Here is a 13,725-nt window from a genome sequence, read left to right as displayed (position 1 = left end):
CGATCACAGCGACGAGTGCTCCGTTTGGAAGTAAGTATATCTTAATTCTGAGAATTTTGAATTTTTGGATGTTCTTAGAATTGATTTCTACTCGGAGAGGGTGATTTTGAGTTAGCAGTGATCGTATATCTAAGACGGTTCGAAGATCTAACGACGATCAGATTTGTTATGATTTTTCTTATTATTTTCGAAAACCTTGATTTTGTGATGTGTTGGGATTGTGTTGGAATTGAGGTTTGAGGATTGGAATGAGTTTATTGAGTTGTTGTTTTGCTGTCTGCATTTCCGGTTTAATCAGTTATAGCTGTTATGCCGTCAGTTTGAAGTTTGAACGTCGTTTTGATGTTTTGAGTTTGATATCGATTTTGATCACCATGACTTATTCTGATAGATTGAATTGAAGTCCTGGAAGTTGAGAGCCTTACAGCTTTGATCAGTTGGAAGAGTTGAGCCGGTATAGTATCGATGTTATTCTTTATTTCTCGATGGATTTGGATAGATTTTGATTGAAGGAACTTTGATTGAGAATTGTTGTTTTACAGATCGTCGACGGTGAACAACACGAAGAAAGGTATAAGATGACTTTGGAATGGTATAGGACGATTAACTCGAATCCGGATTGATTCGAGTGTCCTAGAAGAAATCACATATTGCATGTCTATGTGCTTATGTGCTTATTTGAATATATTTTTGAATTGTTATTTGAATGCATTAGATTCATGTGCATTCATATTGAGCCGAATTGATTATTCTTTTGAATTAGACGATCTAGAGATTGTAGTCGAGTGACTTGGTAGGCGATTTACTACTTCGTTGTTTAACTCACTATAATGCTCTGGAGTCTAGAGGATTAAAATATGTCTCGTCCACCTCGAGAGGGAAGTCGGTGTGATTGTAGGATGTTTTAACGTCGGGATCCCAAACCGAAGAAAGAAAGAAATAAGAATTACATTTGATTATCTGAGTCTGATAATCCAGAAGTTTTAAAGACATGCATACCATTTTAATTCAGCATTTGATTGGATTAAGTGATTATATGAAGAATGAGTTCATGTTATGACTTGATATGTTTATTTGATATCATGTTAGTCTCTTTTACTGGGAATATCAATTCTCACCGGATTATCCGGCTGTTGTCTTTGTTGTATGTGTACTTGGCAATAGGTGGGTCAGGTACCAGTCAGAGACCTCGTGGATAGAGGATCGAGAGATAGAAGTGAGGCTTGGTTTTTAGAAGTCGAATGTATTCGAACTTTTGATGTTTTGTAATGCATGCGAATCTAGTTATGTTTTGAAGTAATTACTAGACTCAAACCTTGGCTGTATCTTGTTGTATAGAGTAGTTGAGATTATGTTTGAATTTGTATTAATGCATGTTGTTATGATTATTGATTGGATTGAGTTTGTAAGAAAAGGCATTCCATGTTCTGAAATTTTCTGGGCAAGGGGGTGCGCTCGATCCTAGGTTATTGCAGGATCGAGCGCGGCCCCTGTGATTTCCGAGGCAGAGAGTTTCACAAAATGGTGCGCTCGATCCTGGCTTTTTGCCAGATCGAGCGCGGCCCACTGCTTTTTCTCGGCAGGGAGTTTTAAAATTTGGTGCGCTCGATCCTGAACTTTTATAGGATCGAGCGCAGCACTGTTCATCAGAAAAATAAAAAAAAAATTTAGTTGTTGCCTTATCTTATAGATGCTTGATAATTGTTTATATTATCTTAAGAATAGAAGATTAGAACCGAGGCCTCACAGCTGGCCAACCCGCAACCCACCACAACCCACCATTAGGCGGGGTGGTGCGGGCTGGCCCATATTTTAGGCAGGTTGGGAAATTGCCAACCCAACCCATCAATTTTGTGTAGCGGGGCGGGCCAACCCGACGGACCTAGCTCATTTGACACCTCTAAACATGATACATAATTTGGGGAGGAAATTGATTACTACCCAAATTATATTTTAAAAGTAACTTAACATAGATGTATTAAAGATCCATAAGATCATTTTTATCAATGAAAAATGATGTGTTTGATAGTATTTGGGTTTTGAAATCCAATGACAATATTAATTAAATATAGTATATCATTACAAAATTGTTCTAGAAGATCTTTAGTACTCTAGAAGAGTTAATATGCATTTTTTTGAAAAAAAACAATAACTTTAGTTAATAAGGAATATTGTTTCTATGTCTCATAGATAAATATAATATCGAGAAAATTGATCCAGTAGATATCAATATAAATTGGGCGGTACACAAACTCAATTTTTCATAAATAGTATTGTATCAATGTCAGCATGATAAAATAGACATTCAATAAACCAAGAGTTTCTTGACATTGTAATTTTCTGATATTACAAACCTGAAGTTTATTAATATATCGTAAATAAAACTTTGTTGATGTCATAAACTTAGATTTGGTATCGTAAACTAGAAGTTTGCATACCAATAAAACTTATTGATACAAATAATTTCATAGTGTAGCATATTTGATTGGTTTAGACATCCCAATTATACAATAATATAATAAATTATTGATAGCATACAAGGCTATTATCCAATTAACCAGAAGTTCTTGGATTGATAAATAAGATGATTCTTGAACCAAAGAACCAGAGGATTCTAATACTAATTCAATATATCTTATGTGTTAATAATATAGCTATCAATAGTTCAATTGGGACCGAATCCCTATATTTTTTGGAATGTAAAGTAATTATAAACGTGTGCCCACGACTCTCTACCTGATGTTTGCAAATATATTTACTGAGAATAATTACTAGAATATACAATCAGTAAAAATAGTTTAGTTGAGTAATTATCAAATGCCTCCAATCAGCTGATAGACCATAGATTTTGAAAATAATGCGTCATATTTTGGGATGTGATATGTTGCCTGAAGCAAATATTGTAAATATATGCCAACTAATTATTATTAACTTTTGGCTTTGAGCCAAGTTTTATGGGGTCAAAAGTTATTGATTGTGCGTTAAATGCACTACAATAAATCTCCCGAAGAGACTGAAGACATGTTAAAAATACTTTGATTCTTATTATTCAGTATTTCGAATCAATAACAATGAGATTTTTATGACGCGATTTTTCAATTGTTATTTAAGTTAAACAATGTTTTCCAACATTGAGGGGAGAAACGTAGAAGCTAAATGTATATCAATGAGAATGTATTATCTTTAAACTATAAAATGAACCCGATGTTCAAAGTTTAGTTTTAAAATACATTGTCTGATGTAATGAGATATATTAGATATTTTAATTGTCCAGTTGAACAATTTTTGTTTTCTCGCTTATTAGTTGGTTTTAAATCTAAACCAATAACCTCTACTCAAAAGAATGAGAAAATAACTAAAATGTCAAAATTAAAGAGATTGAGTGTCTTGAAGAGATCATGACATAAATAATAGTAAAATCCCAGAAGAGATTTAGGTATCTGAAAATTATGATATCAATGTCCCTATAGAACCATCTCACTTACAAGTAACTCTGAAATATGCTAGAAGCGTGGTCAACCAATTAGTTCAAAGATATTTTATCTTAGGAGAAAAATATAAATATATAATATAAGATCAAAAACTCCAGAAGAAGTGATTTGAAAAATGATCAATCAAATAAAATAAAGATAACGCTATTCTTGAATAATATTTATGAAATCTCAGTATGATAACAATGAGTTTTCGTACGACAAAGGGATGTGAATATCATAAAATGTAAATTTCTCTTGTAGCATGAAGTTTTTCATAAAGACTTGAAGTTGACTATGATAAACCATTTATATTGTCATGGATGTGTTGACTAAGTATTTATATGATTAAGAGAATCTCTGAAAGATTTTTAAGTGTCAAATCAAATTAGATTCAACCTACATGACTGTATTTTCGATAAAGCTATATAAGTCAATAAACAGATTAAAAAAATAATCCAGACACATGTGATACGATCGGCCTAGTACTTCAGAAGAGTTTACTAAAGCTGCCAAGTATTTGAAATATCAACATGAGATAAAAACTTGAAATATATGAAATTTTCTTTTGAGCCATATATATGATGTTTCCCGGAAGGAATATACGTTAATTATTCATAGTACACAACAAAAGTACTAAAATACATTTATATGGATATATTACATTCATTAATGGTTTTGTTATTTAAATGATCAAAATATCTTTAGTCTTGAAGTACTTTATATAAGCAACGTAACGAATTAAAGATTTCAACTGATGCTTGTAACAGGGGGAGTAATTCTTGTTACTTGTTTATGATTTTTACCAAGTTATTTTTCATAACAAGATTTTTGATGAGGCAGTCATCAAGAAGCAAAAAATGTCGTACTCTTTTTCCCTCACTGGATATTTATTCCATTGAGTTTTTTTTAGTAATTGTTAACGAGGCACATCCGTTTTCAAGAGACATCCAAGAAGAAATATCAATTGTTGTACTCTTTTTCCTTCGCTTAGGTTTTTGTCCCAATGAGTTTTAGTGACAAGGTTTTAATGCGGCAACATTTGAGTTGATTCTCCATGAAGTTCCAAGAAACCATCTTGTCCAATAGAGATAATCATCTAGGGAGAATGTTATGATATGATTTTAAATATAGATGATTATCAAAATAGATTTTTAGTTAAGATAGATATCTCAATCTTATGTATCTATTGATTTATATATTGAAATTGTACCCCATAAATAGGATTTCTTTACTTATGAATAAAAAAGTTGTGAGTAATTCTCGGGACTCACTTTTCTATCTATTCTTTTCTCTTACCTCTTTTCTCATTATTTTTAACAGATTCAGTATTATTTTGTTGTTGTTGGGTTTTATCCCATTTAAAATTTGAGGCCCGGTCATTGGGTTAGGCCCAAAAAGTTCTGAGTTCTCTCTCTCTTTCAAATCAAGCGCAAATAATTATCTGGCGCCCGTTTTCCTCTGCTAACTGGGATCGGATCGGTTTGTGCTGATTCGGATCCGGAGCTCCCTGTTTCCCATTTCCATAGCAGGCTCACAGGAGACCGAACCCTAATCCCCAAATACTTCTTTAATATTCCCCGAAGAAATAAATTCTGCGACTCTGGAGCAGTCCCGAATTGGATTCCTCGCTTTTCTGCTGGTACCGTTTTCCTCCCTTTTTGACTTTACATGCATACGCCTGTACATGTATACGTGTCAGATTGTGGTTGCGTAGGTGTATATCAGCAGGCACATTGGTGGGGGTGGGGGTGGGGTTGCATGCATAGAGATGCTCGTGTATGTATTGTGAAGTCTAGGGTTTTACAACTTACCCAAGGCGCGAATTTTGATTTTCAAACACTGAAACAGAAAAATTAAGGCTTGTGACGTGTACACTGCCCATTTGGTGTCCTACTTCCGAACTTTGGAGGGTCTGAATTGATAATTCCAATGATTCAAGATCATAAGCGCTAGTAAATTGGTTGCTGGTCCTAATGATTCTTTTTAGTGTTTTACAATTTTTTTTATGTGTTGTATTTGATGTGTTAGGAAACTGGCTGCCTTTTGGTAAGGTATCAGGCAGACAGACGAGCTCGGGGAACTGAGTGATGAGCTGATGCTATGAGTAGACTGTCAATTAGGCCTCGACCCCTTGATATCCACAAGAAGATCCCTGTTGTTAAATCGGTTAAGGACTTCGAGGATGATGAAGTCCCAACGTCTACGCGTAACTATCAGATACTTCGACTTGCTGCGGAGGCTGATAATGAGGTTTGATGTTTGCTTGAAAAATATCGACTATTGTGTGCTAACTGAATTCAGAATGTCTTGCTAAATTCCTCTTAGAAGGCCGATTCTTTATGTTGTAAAGTGAATGTTCTGTTATGATATTAGTTCTCTAAAATCCCAATGACTTTCTTAACTTTTTTTTAATTCCTTTATTCTCTTTTAATGAAATGCCATCAAATTAGTTCAACCACTGTCATAGTGCATAGCCTTAGAGTGTGTGGATCAAATGGGAATCTCACTGGACCAATATGTGGTCTAATTTGTGTCATAGTGACGTAGTTCTATTGCATGATTTCACTTCTGATATCCTCCCTTTTCTTACATTACCAAGTAGTAGTAAGGACCCCGTAACTTACCATTATGAAATTGACATCATTGTTCTCCTGGAACTCTTCTCTTTTAGCAACTCATGTTGACTGCACTGTTCTATTGATCGTGGACCCTGAAAAAGTTCCAATTTGTATTCTAAAGTTCTTTGGTTGTTATTTTACCTGATGTTTCATTTTGGTGCCAAGAGCATTGGTTCCACGAGTAGACAAGGTTTTGGGCACGAAATAATTGTCAGCACGATGAGTGCTATTTCAGTTAATTTGCTCATAGCATTTCCAAGTTATGAAACAAGATTCCGTGCAGAGTAATAAGTTGCAATCACCTTAATTGTGGTGCTACTTTTAACACCTATAACAGTAATCTGTATAGGGGTGCGTCAAGAATACAAGATTAATTCAACTTACTGGCTTTTTTTTGCGGTAATGGCATGCTACTGCTTGCTGCTAATAGCTATACTGCAGCATCGGTTGGAACTGACTCTGGAATATTAATTTTCACAGTACCAATCAATCTTCAACTAAAGAACTAAAAGTTCTTGAGAGAAGTTTCTGTTGGGCGTGTGATGATTTGCACCATATAGAACTTTGAAATTATGTATATTTGCTTTTGTTCTGTCATTTTCTTGAATTTTTTGATCTTGAGATCAAATCGAATTGGCCAAAAAATAGTGATTGGTCCTCACAGATTAGCTAATGCCAGAGCTGTAAATTTTATAGGTGCAGCCATTACCAGGGAAGAAAGTCGCTTCAGAAATACCAATTCCTGAATTTGTGGTTGTGGATACCTATGAACGGGACTATTCTCGTACTTTCTATCAGCCCACATCCTATCTGCGTGCAAGGGGGGGTTAGTCAACCACATGGAATACTGATTGTTGTAATATTTATCACACAATTGTATGATACAATCTTGTTAGTTGTTGACAGCTCGAGCAGAAATTGGAGAATTTGTTGAGTATGATCTGGACAATGAGGATGAAGATTGGCTTCAAGATTTCAATAAAGAAAGAAAAACTCTTGCAGCTGAGAAGTGAGAATCTTCCTATCATGGACAATCTTGTATGGGACGAACTATGTCTTTTATTTCAGTTCTTTTGTTTCAGTTCATTATTTCATCACCAAGTATCAATTGTATGTTGAATTGATTCACATTATCAGTTCTATAATTATTTTCATTGAAATTATATCCAGCTTGCATTTTAGATGCAGCAATGACAATTGCATAATCATTGAATCGTAGTGTTATGTTTGAAATCCAAAGATAATTTTAGGCACTTATTTTGCACCATCATAATATAAATTTTCAAACATGAGATTCTAGGTGCATTTCTTCCTTGATCTATTGTATATTGCACGAGTTTTAGGACCATCAATGTAGATATTTGTAGCGCCCTTACCCGAGCCACCACAAAACAGACTAATAAACATGCATAATTAGACTTAACAACAACAAATAAACAACGGAAACAACTTAAGTACTTTTACAACCCCATACGAAAACACGGATGATAATATCAATCTTAAACATTAATACAATCACAATAGAAATCAGAACTCTGCACGAGAAACCAAACAACTTCAACTGGATCACCACCGAGAACTCAACTGCTCTAGCCATTGCCCTGGCCGTCTGAATCGTCCAACCTAAGACCTGTCCTATGGAATTGGGTGTCCAAGATGAAAACAAGGACGTGAGCGAAAATCGTCCAATACGAGAATGTACGAACCGATATGATGCATGCAAATGCGATATGCTCGGATATCAAGGATCAAGTCTAAAATCTCATGCTCAGTCTAGAGGCACCTGAGTGTGTAGTCTCTGATCTGCCCGAGGCATGTTTTGGCTCCCACACTCAACAACAAGACGTGGACCTACAATGCCCAGGGCCATCAGAGCTCGCGGGTCCCGTCGGACACGGTAACTCTCGATACCCAACCGTCCACAAAACAAAACAAGATAATCTGAATTATTGCCCGGTGGATCCCCACATGCTGATCCTCAATTAACCGATTAATTAATAATGCTTAATTAACAACTCTTTAATCCCATCTTGAATTATACTTTATTCAAACAAGGATTCGAGTCATTACAATATCGCTGTAGTCTTTTATTTTTATTTTTATTTTTAAATGGGAGTTGTTGAAAGCAGTTCATAAGATTTGGATGCATTCCTATGCTCACCACTGACCACTCTCATTTCTTTTGATTTTTTTCGGGGTTTCAGATTGGAGATAGTTATTTTTAAGTTAGACGTTTTAGATCGTAAGGCACGTGAAAGAGCAGGAATTATTACTCCAACGCTTGGCTCGCCCATTCCAGTGCTTTTAACTTTTGATGCTGCCGTTGAGGTGAAAATTACACCTCTCTTCTTGTTAGATGTGTTTGCCAGTTTGTCGTCACCTTTCTGTATTTTTGCTCCTAGTTGTTCATAACTTGGTTTTCCTTTCCTTTTCTGATTGTAAAAGTTAATGGTTTGCTAATTTATTTGCGTTGCACTTGTTGACTTGCTTCATATAGATATCTGCTAGACAAGTAGTTCAAAATGTATTGAGTATGCTATTATTGTTTATTTTCTTTGGCAGAATATTTTGCCTCTTCTGTTATTTTTTTTGTTTTTTTAAAGTTTTTAACAATTTCATTTTGACATAACATACTGTCTCTAAGATTTGATGGTTCACACTTCATAATAACTTTATTTAGTCGTTGTCTTTCATTGTGTAACATAATGCCAATACAACAGATTAGCAGCGTGGGATTGATGCTTATCTTGTTGTAGATATTAATTCCTAATCTTTCCACACTGTCCCATTTTATTCAGTTTAGGCTGTTTCGATTTTATTCTCACACTTCCCATGATAATTGTCTCGGTAGTGGCTCTTCCTTTTTTTTTTTTTGGTGAAATTGTAGATGATTCAGTGATGTAGTTGGTGCTTTTCTTTTAGTTCTACTTGGAATGCATACCGTGCTTACACTTTGGCTTTCGCTTTATACATTTTTGCTTTCCCCTAATCTGGGTCTTATTGTGCCTTCGAAAATTTCTTGATAGTTTGTCAATTCACGTGCCAGGCATTGCAATCTCTCTCTATCAAATATGGACCCTTCCAATCTATTTATAATTACTGGAAGGAAAAGGTATGTATCTGCTGCTGCGTTTGATGTATTTTTATGATTTTGGCATAGTTTGCATGGATTACTTTGAATCAAAACAATTAAATGATTGATAATGCAGTGTTTTCTCAGGATTTTGCGACTTTAGCTGTTATTAATTGTCTGTTGCAATGTTCCTTTTTTCATCTACTGTGAGTTTGTTGAGCAGTTCGCATAAGTAAAATCTCTTTTGCATCTATAGATTCTATACCAGTCTGTTGGAGTCGGACTGGTATATGCAAGTACAACCTCTTTAGGTGTCATATTCCTTCTTGTAATTTTTTCATCATCTACTTTCAGTTTATTGAGTAGAGTATGCGAGTAAAATCTCTCTAACTGATATCAACTAACAGCACCTCTGGCGTAGGTATGACTTCTTGTAAAAAATATGACATGTTATTCTTGTGAAAGTCGTAGTTTGTAATACGCTGGGTATGATTGTCCGTTGTGTTAAGCATGAGGTAAAAGTTTTTTGGCATGGAGAAAACATTTGATGGAGATATTTTCTTGTGAAGCGTCTATAAGTCAATATAGAATGAAGTTAAGTTGTTGACATTAAATTTACGCGTGATAAATTTCTGCTTCAGATAAGCTTTCTGAATCACATCCATCTCTTACTTTTTCCATGTAAAATGATGCTTTTAATTCATTTTCTCCATAACATTTTGCCTCTTCTCTTTTCTTCTTTGGCAGCGTCAACGATGGCAAAAACCTGTCCTTCGCCGTCTGCAGGTTAGTTGTCCTTTCTTGTGTTCTTACTTTGGTTGATGTTGCTATTATGTAAATGTCAATGAAAATGATAGCAATTCAAAGCTTCCTTAATAAATAGCCAATGCAGCATTCCATTCCCATTCATATATATGTACGACAACAAACTTATTTTCCAGTAAATAGAATAATGCCTTGTTTTTTGTTTTATATTTCATCCTGTTTTCAATTTGTCCTCTATTATATAACCTTGATTGCGGATAAAGTTGCTGTGAGTGTGAATCAGCATTGACTTCTTTTTTCCCTCATTTTTTCTCTCACCAGTCAAGTCTTTTCAGTTGCTCATGACACTTACATTAGCTTTATATTCCCATTCACATAAAAAGATGTTCTTCTAAGAGTGTTACTTTTAGCTGCTAAACAGTTGCTTGCAATTATTTTACAGCCGCCTCCACCAGTCAATGATACCAACCCGTTCAATGTATTCAGGCCAAGGGAGAAAGCTCACAAGCTTCACACTAGGAGAGTATGTGGTTTATAAGTGCTATCTTGTACACTTTTAGTGGGTTAGATATTTTTCAAGGTATATTATGCAGCAAACTCCACGGTGGTTACCTATTTATGGGTTTTGTGCCCCATTCTTTGCTTTTAAGCAGATGCAAAGAAGGGAAAACAATGTGCAATCGTTTGAAAAGCTTCGCCAGGTAAGCTCTAAAATTATTTCTTCTGTTGAATGTCATTAGCCCCTCATTCATAGTAGTGCAACCAAGTGGTTAAAAGATCAGTGAGCATCAGTAGGTGCAGCAGAGTTGTCTAAGCCTGATTTGGTAATCTTGATGAGGAAATTGTAACTATTGGTTTAAACATATAGTGCCACTTGAGAATGAAATTTTCTGGCCTTTAATATAAAGACTCACTTTGCCACTGACAAGATTTGCTTGTGATACCATACTTAAGAGCCTGTTCGGAAAAGCTTATAAGTTCTTTGTAGCAGCTTACAAGCTGTTTGAGAGCTTAAAAGATCTTAAAAAATTTTGGTGATTTCTTTTTGAAAGAGCTTATAATAAGATGCCAAATGTAAGCTACTTGACAGCTTAAGATGTTTTAATATTATTATTATAATATAGTATTAATAGTGATAATTGATTTTGATAATTATTCTAAACATATTAGAATGAACTATAATGACTAAAATAATTATTATCGTGATAATTATCATTTTTAATCATGATAGTAATAATTATAATCATATTTAATTTTATTAACTATAATAATAAGTTTTTTATATGTAAAAACATGTACAACAATAACTATTTGTATTTTTTTATAGTATCAAGTTTTTTTTGGTCGTTATCATAATTAAAAAAATCATATAATACCAAATCAGCATATTTAGGCTCTGTTATCTTATTTTGTCCATATATCTTTAAATAAGTTTATCAAACACCTTCTTAGTTACTTCAGTTTGTATGAGTAACACATTTCACTTAATTTAGTGTTTGATTCATGTTCCTTAGGTCAGGCGGAACCTCGATCAGTCAAAGATCATTCTTGAGGCTCTGATCAAGGTATTGATGTCTCTGTTTACAGATATTGACACCCTTAAAACTGCACAATAAATAATAAAATAAAAATAATAATATTTTCGTTAAGAGTTTTTTTGAGCAAGACAAACCATTGAAAATAAAGATATTTTAATAGAATTTTGATATACCTTCCTAATTTATAGGGCGTATAACCCTCTATGCATTATTTTGAATTATATACGCCCTCTATCAATGGCGGAGCCAGGATTCGAAATCCACCCGGGCTAAAAATTTTAGCGAAAAACAAAAAATAATGCATAAAATTAAAATGATGAATAAGATACTTGTTCATCGTAGTCTTAAAAAGCTTTTTATTAATAAAATCTTCATGATTTTTTTATGAAATCTTATGTAATATTTAAAAACTTTTGAGTGATATCACAATCCAATTTTTTTTTCAATATGACATCATATCAGTAACATACGATTAGCGCGATGCATAGTCTAATATAAATAGAAACTTGAACGGAACCATTAAAATTTTTTATGAAATAAAAAATTACAATTCTAAAAAAATCATTTCATTGCAATGTAGTCACTTTAAAAATAAATCAATATCAGAAAGTAGAAAAAAATTAAAAAAAAAAAGCAAGAAGAAATCTAGGTTATAAAATTAAAAATATTATTTAAAATACGAATATTAATAAAGATAAAATTTAAATTTGAATCAAATTTAATCAAGAATATAAAGACGAAAAACCCATATATATATATATATATATATATATATATATATATATATATATATATATATATATATATATATATATATATATATATATGGGTTACTTAATTTTTTTCTTGGGCTAAGTAGCATCTATTTAATTTTTTTAATTTGATTATTCAGGCTAATATAGCATTGGTTTAAAAATAATACAAAAAATTATTTCTAAAAATATATATAATACATTTTTAAAAAAAAATTAAATGTTTAGCCTGGGTGGCACTTAACCTCCCTCCGCCCTTGCCCTCTATGTAAGACTTTATGTACACATAGCATTATTCTATTTGATTGTTATTTTTATTTTGAATTACATTTCATATTGTTTTTGAGCTGACGTGGATCATGCACATCTTATTTTTACGGATATATTGACCAAAGTTCGAAAAGATAAATAGAATTGGTAGACAAGCTCACAAATGGATACCAAGACCCTCGAAAATTTCTGTAAAAGAGGGAGAAGAATGATCAAAGTTGAACAAATGGCCAAGAAAAAACTCGCATGAACATGATTTAGCGCTGCCATGCCCACGCAAGCATCCACACGAGCGTGGGTCATCAATACTTATGAAGATTTCACTGCTGTCATCGCCATGCACATGCACAAATTAAGGAAAAAACTGGAGTTTTTCGAATCTTATTTTTTTGAAATTCCATTTTCTTCCTCAAAATATTTTTTAGATATCTTGGAGGGATTTCGAGGGGATATAAATACAAAAGTCCAAGAAAGAGGAAAAAATTTTGGCATATAGTACTGTTGGCGGCTAGGGAAAGAGGAAGAAGGGCCATTAACAAAATTCAAATTTTCACGCTGAAGTTTCTCAAATTTCTTGTTTTTTGTATTATTACGTTGATTCTAAAAACAATTATGATTATTGTTTCTCGGTCCATGGAGTACATTTTATCTTGACTACGGCTTTGAGATTGAGCCGAAACTTGTTTATGTTCAATATTTGGTTTTTGTATAAAGAATTAAAGATAGTTTGTTCTCGATCATTGATTTTTGAATACTCGTCTTGTTCATGCACGTAATATGGCCAATTGTTTAATGATTTGTTTATTATTATATGCCAAAAGATTAGAGATTAATTTTAACTTCACTTTAACAAATAACACAAAGTTAAATAAACTAGAAGCAGTATTAGATTTCATAGTGCTGTTCGGGTGAGAACTGAATTTTTATTGTTGTTTAATTTGCTTGAGTTTGATAAAATTAATTAAAAATAATGATTCATCCAATTTGAATAAATTTAACAATTCTATAAATAGATCGATAAATAAGTTGGGGAAATTCACAGTTGAATTGGACATAATATGTTAACTTGTGCCACGTGTTAGAATAAACTAGTATGGTATCTTCATACACTAAGTCATCTTGTTTAATTAATTATTTTTAATTTAAATTTTAATAGATTTAATAATTTAATTTCTTATAAATTCACCACGTCCACCTTAATTTAATTGTCTAGATTAAATTTAATACTAAAAATCC

General features: G+C 33.2%; 1 protein-coding gene across 3 annotated transcripts; it reads left to right on the top strand.

Annotated features, from left to right (window-relative positions):
- The first annotated feature begins 4,894 nt into the window (after positions 1-4,894).
- Positions 4,895-13,219, top strand: LOC140865011 (uncharacterized). 3 transcript variants are annotated; one of them, XM_073269487.1, is made up of 11 exons: positions 4,895-5,112; positions 5,502-5,723; positions 6,788-6,917; positions 6,998-7,100; positions 8,296-8,419; positions 9,138-9,203; positions 9,912-9,950; positions 10,372-10,452; positions 10,583-10,630; positions 11,444-11,494; positions 12,624-13,219. In XM_073269487.1, the coding sequence occupies exons 2-11, from the start codon at positions 5,574-5,576 to the stop codon at positions 12,699-12,701; spliced, it is 870 nt and encodes a 289-aa protein (XP_073125588.1). In that variant the 5' UTR covers positions 4,895-5,112; positions 5,502-5,573; the 3' UTR covers positions 12,702-13,219. The 3 variants fall into 3 exon arrangements, with proteins under 3 accessions (XP_073125588.1, XP_073125590.1, XP_073125589.1); XM_073269489.1 differs by having other exon boundaries at positions 4,896-5,112; positions 12,915-13,219; XM_073269488.1 differs by lacking the exon at positions 12,624-13,219 and having other exon boundaries at positions 4,896-5,112; positions 11,444-12,202.
- Positions 13,220-13,725: the final 506 nt, after the last annotated feature.

The sequence above is a fragment of the Henckelia pumila genome, chromosome 4 (genome assembly GCF_033568475.1).
Source record: "Henckelia pumila isolate YLH828 chromosome 4, ASM3356847v2, whole genome shotgun sequence".
In the NCBI taxonomy this organism is placed as follows: Eukaryota; Viridiplantae; Streptophyta; class Magnoliopsida; order Lamiales; family Gesneriaceae; genus Henckelia; species Henckelia pumila.
Note: the sequence above shows the minus strand (reverse complement) of the source record. Positions and strands in the feature narration are given on the sequence as shown.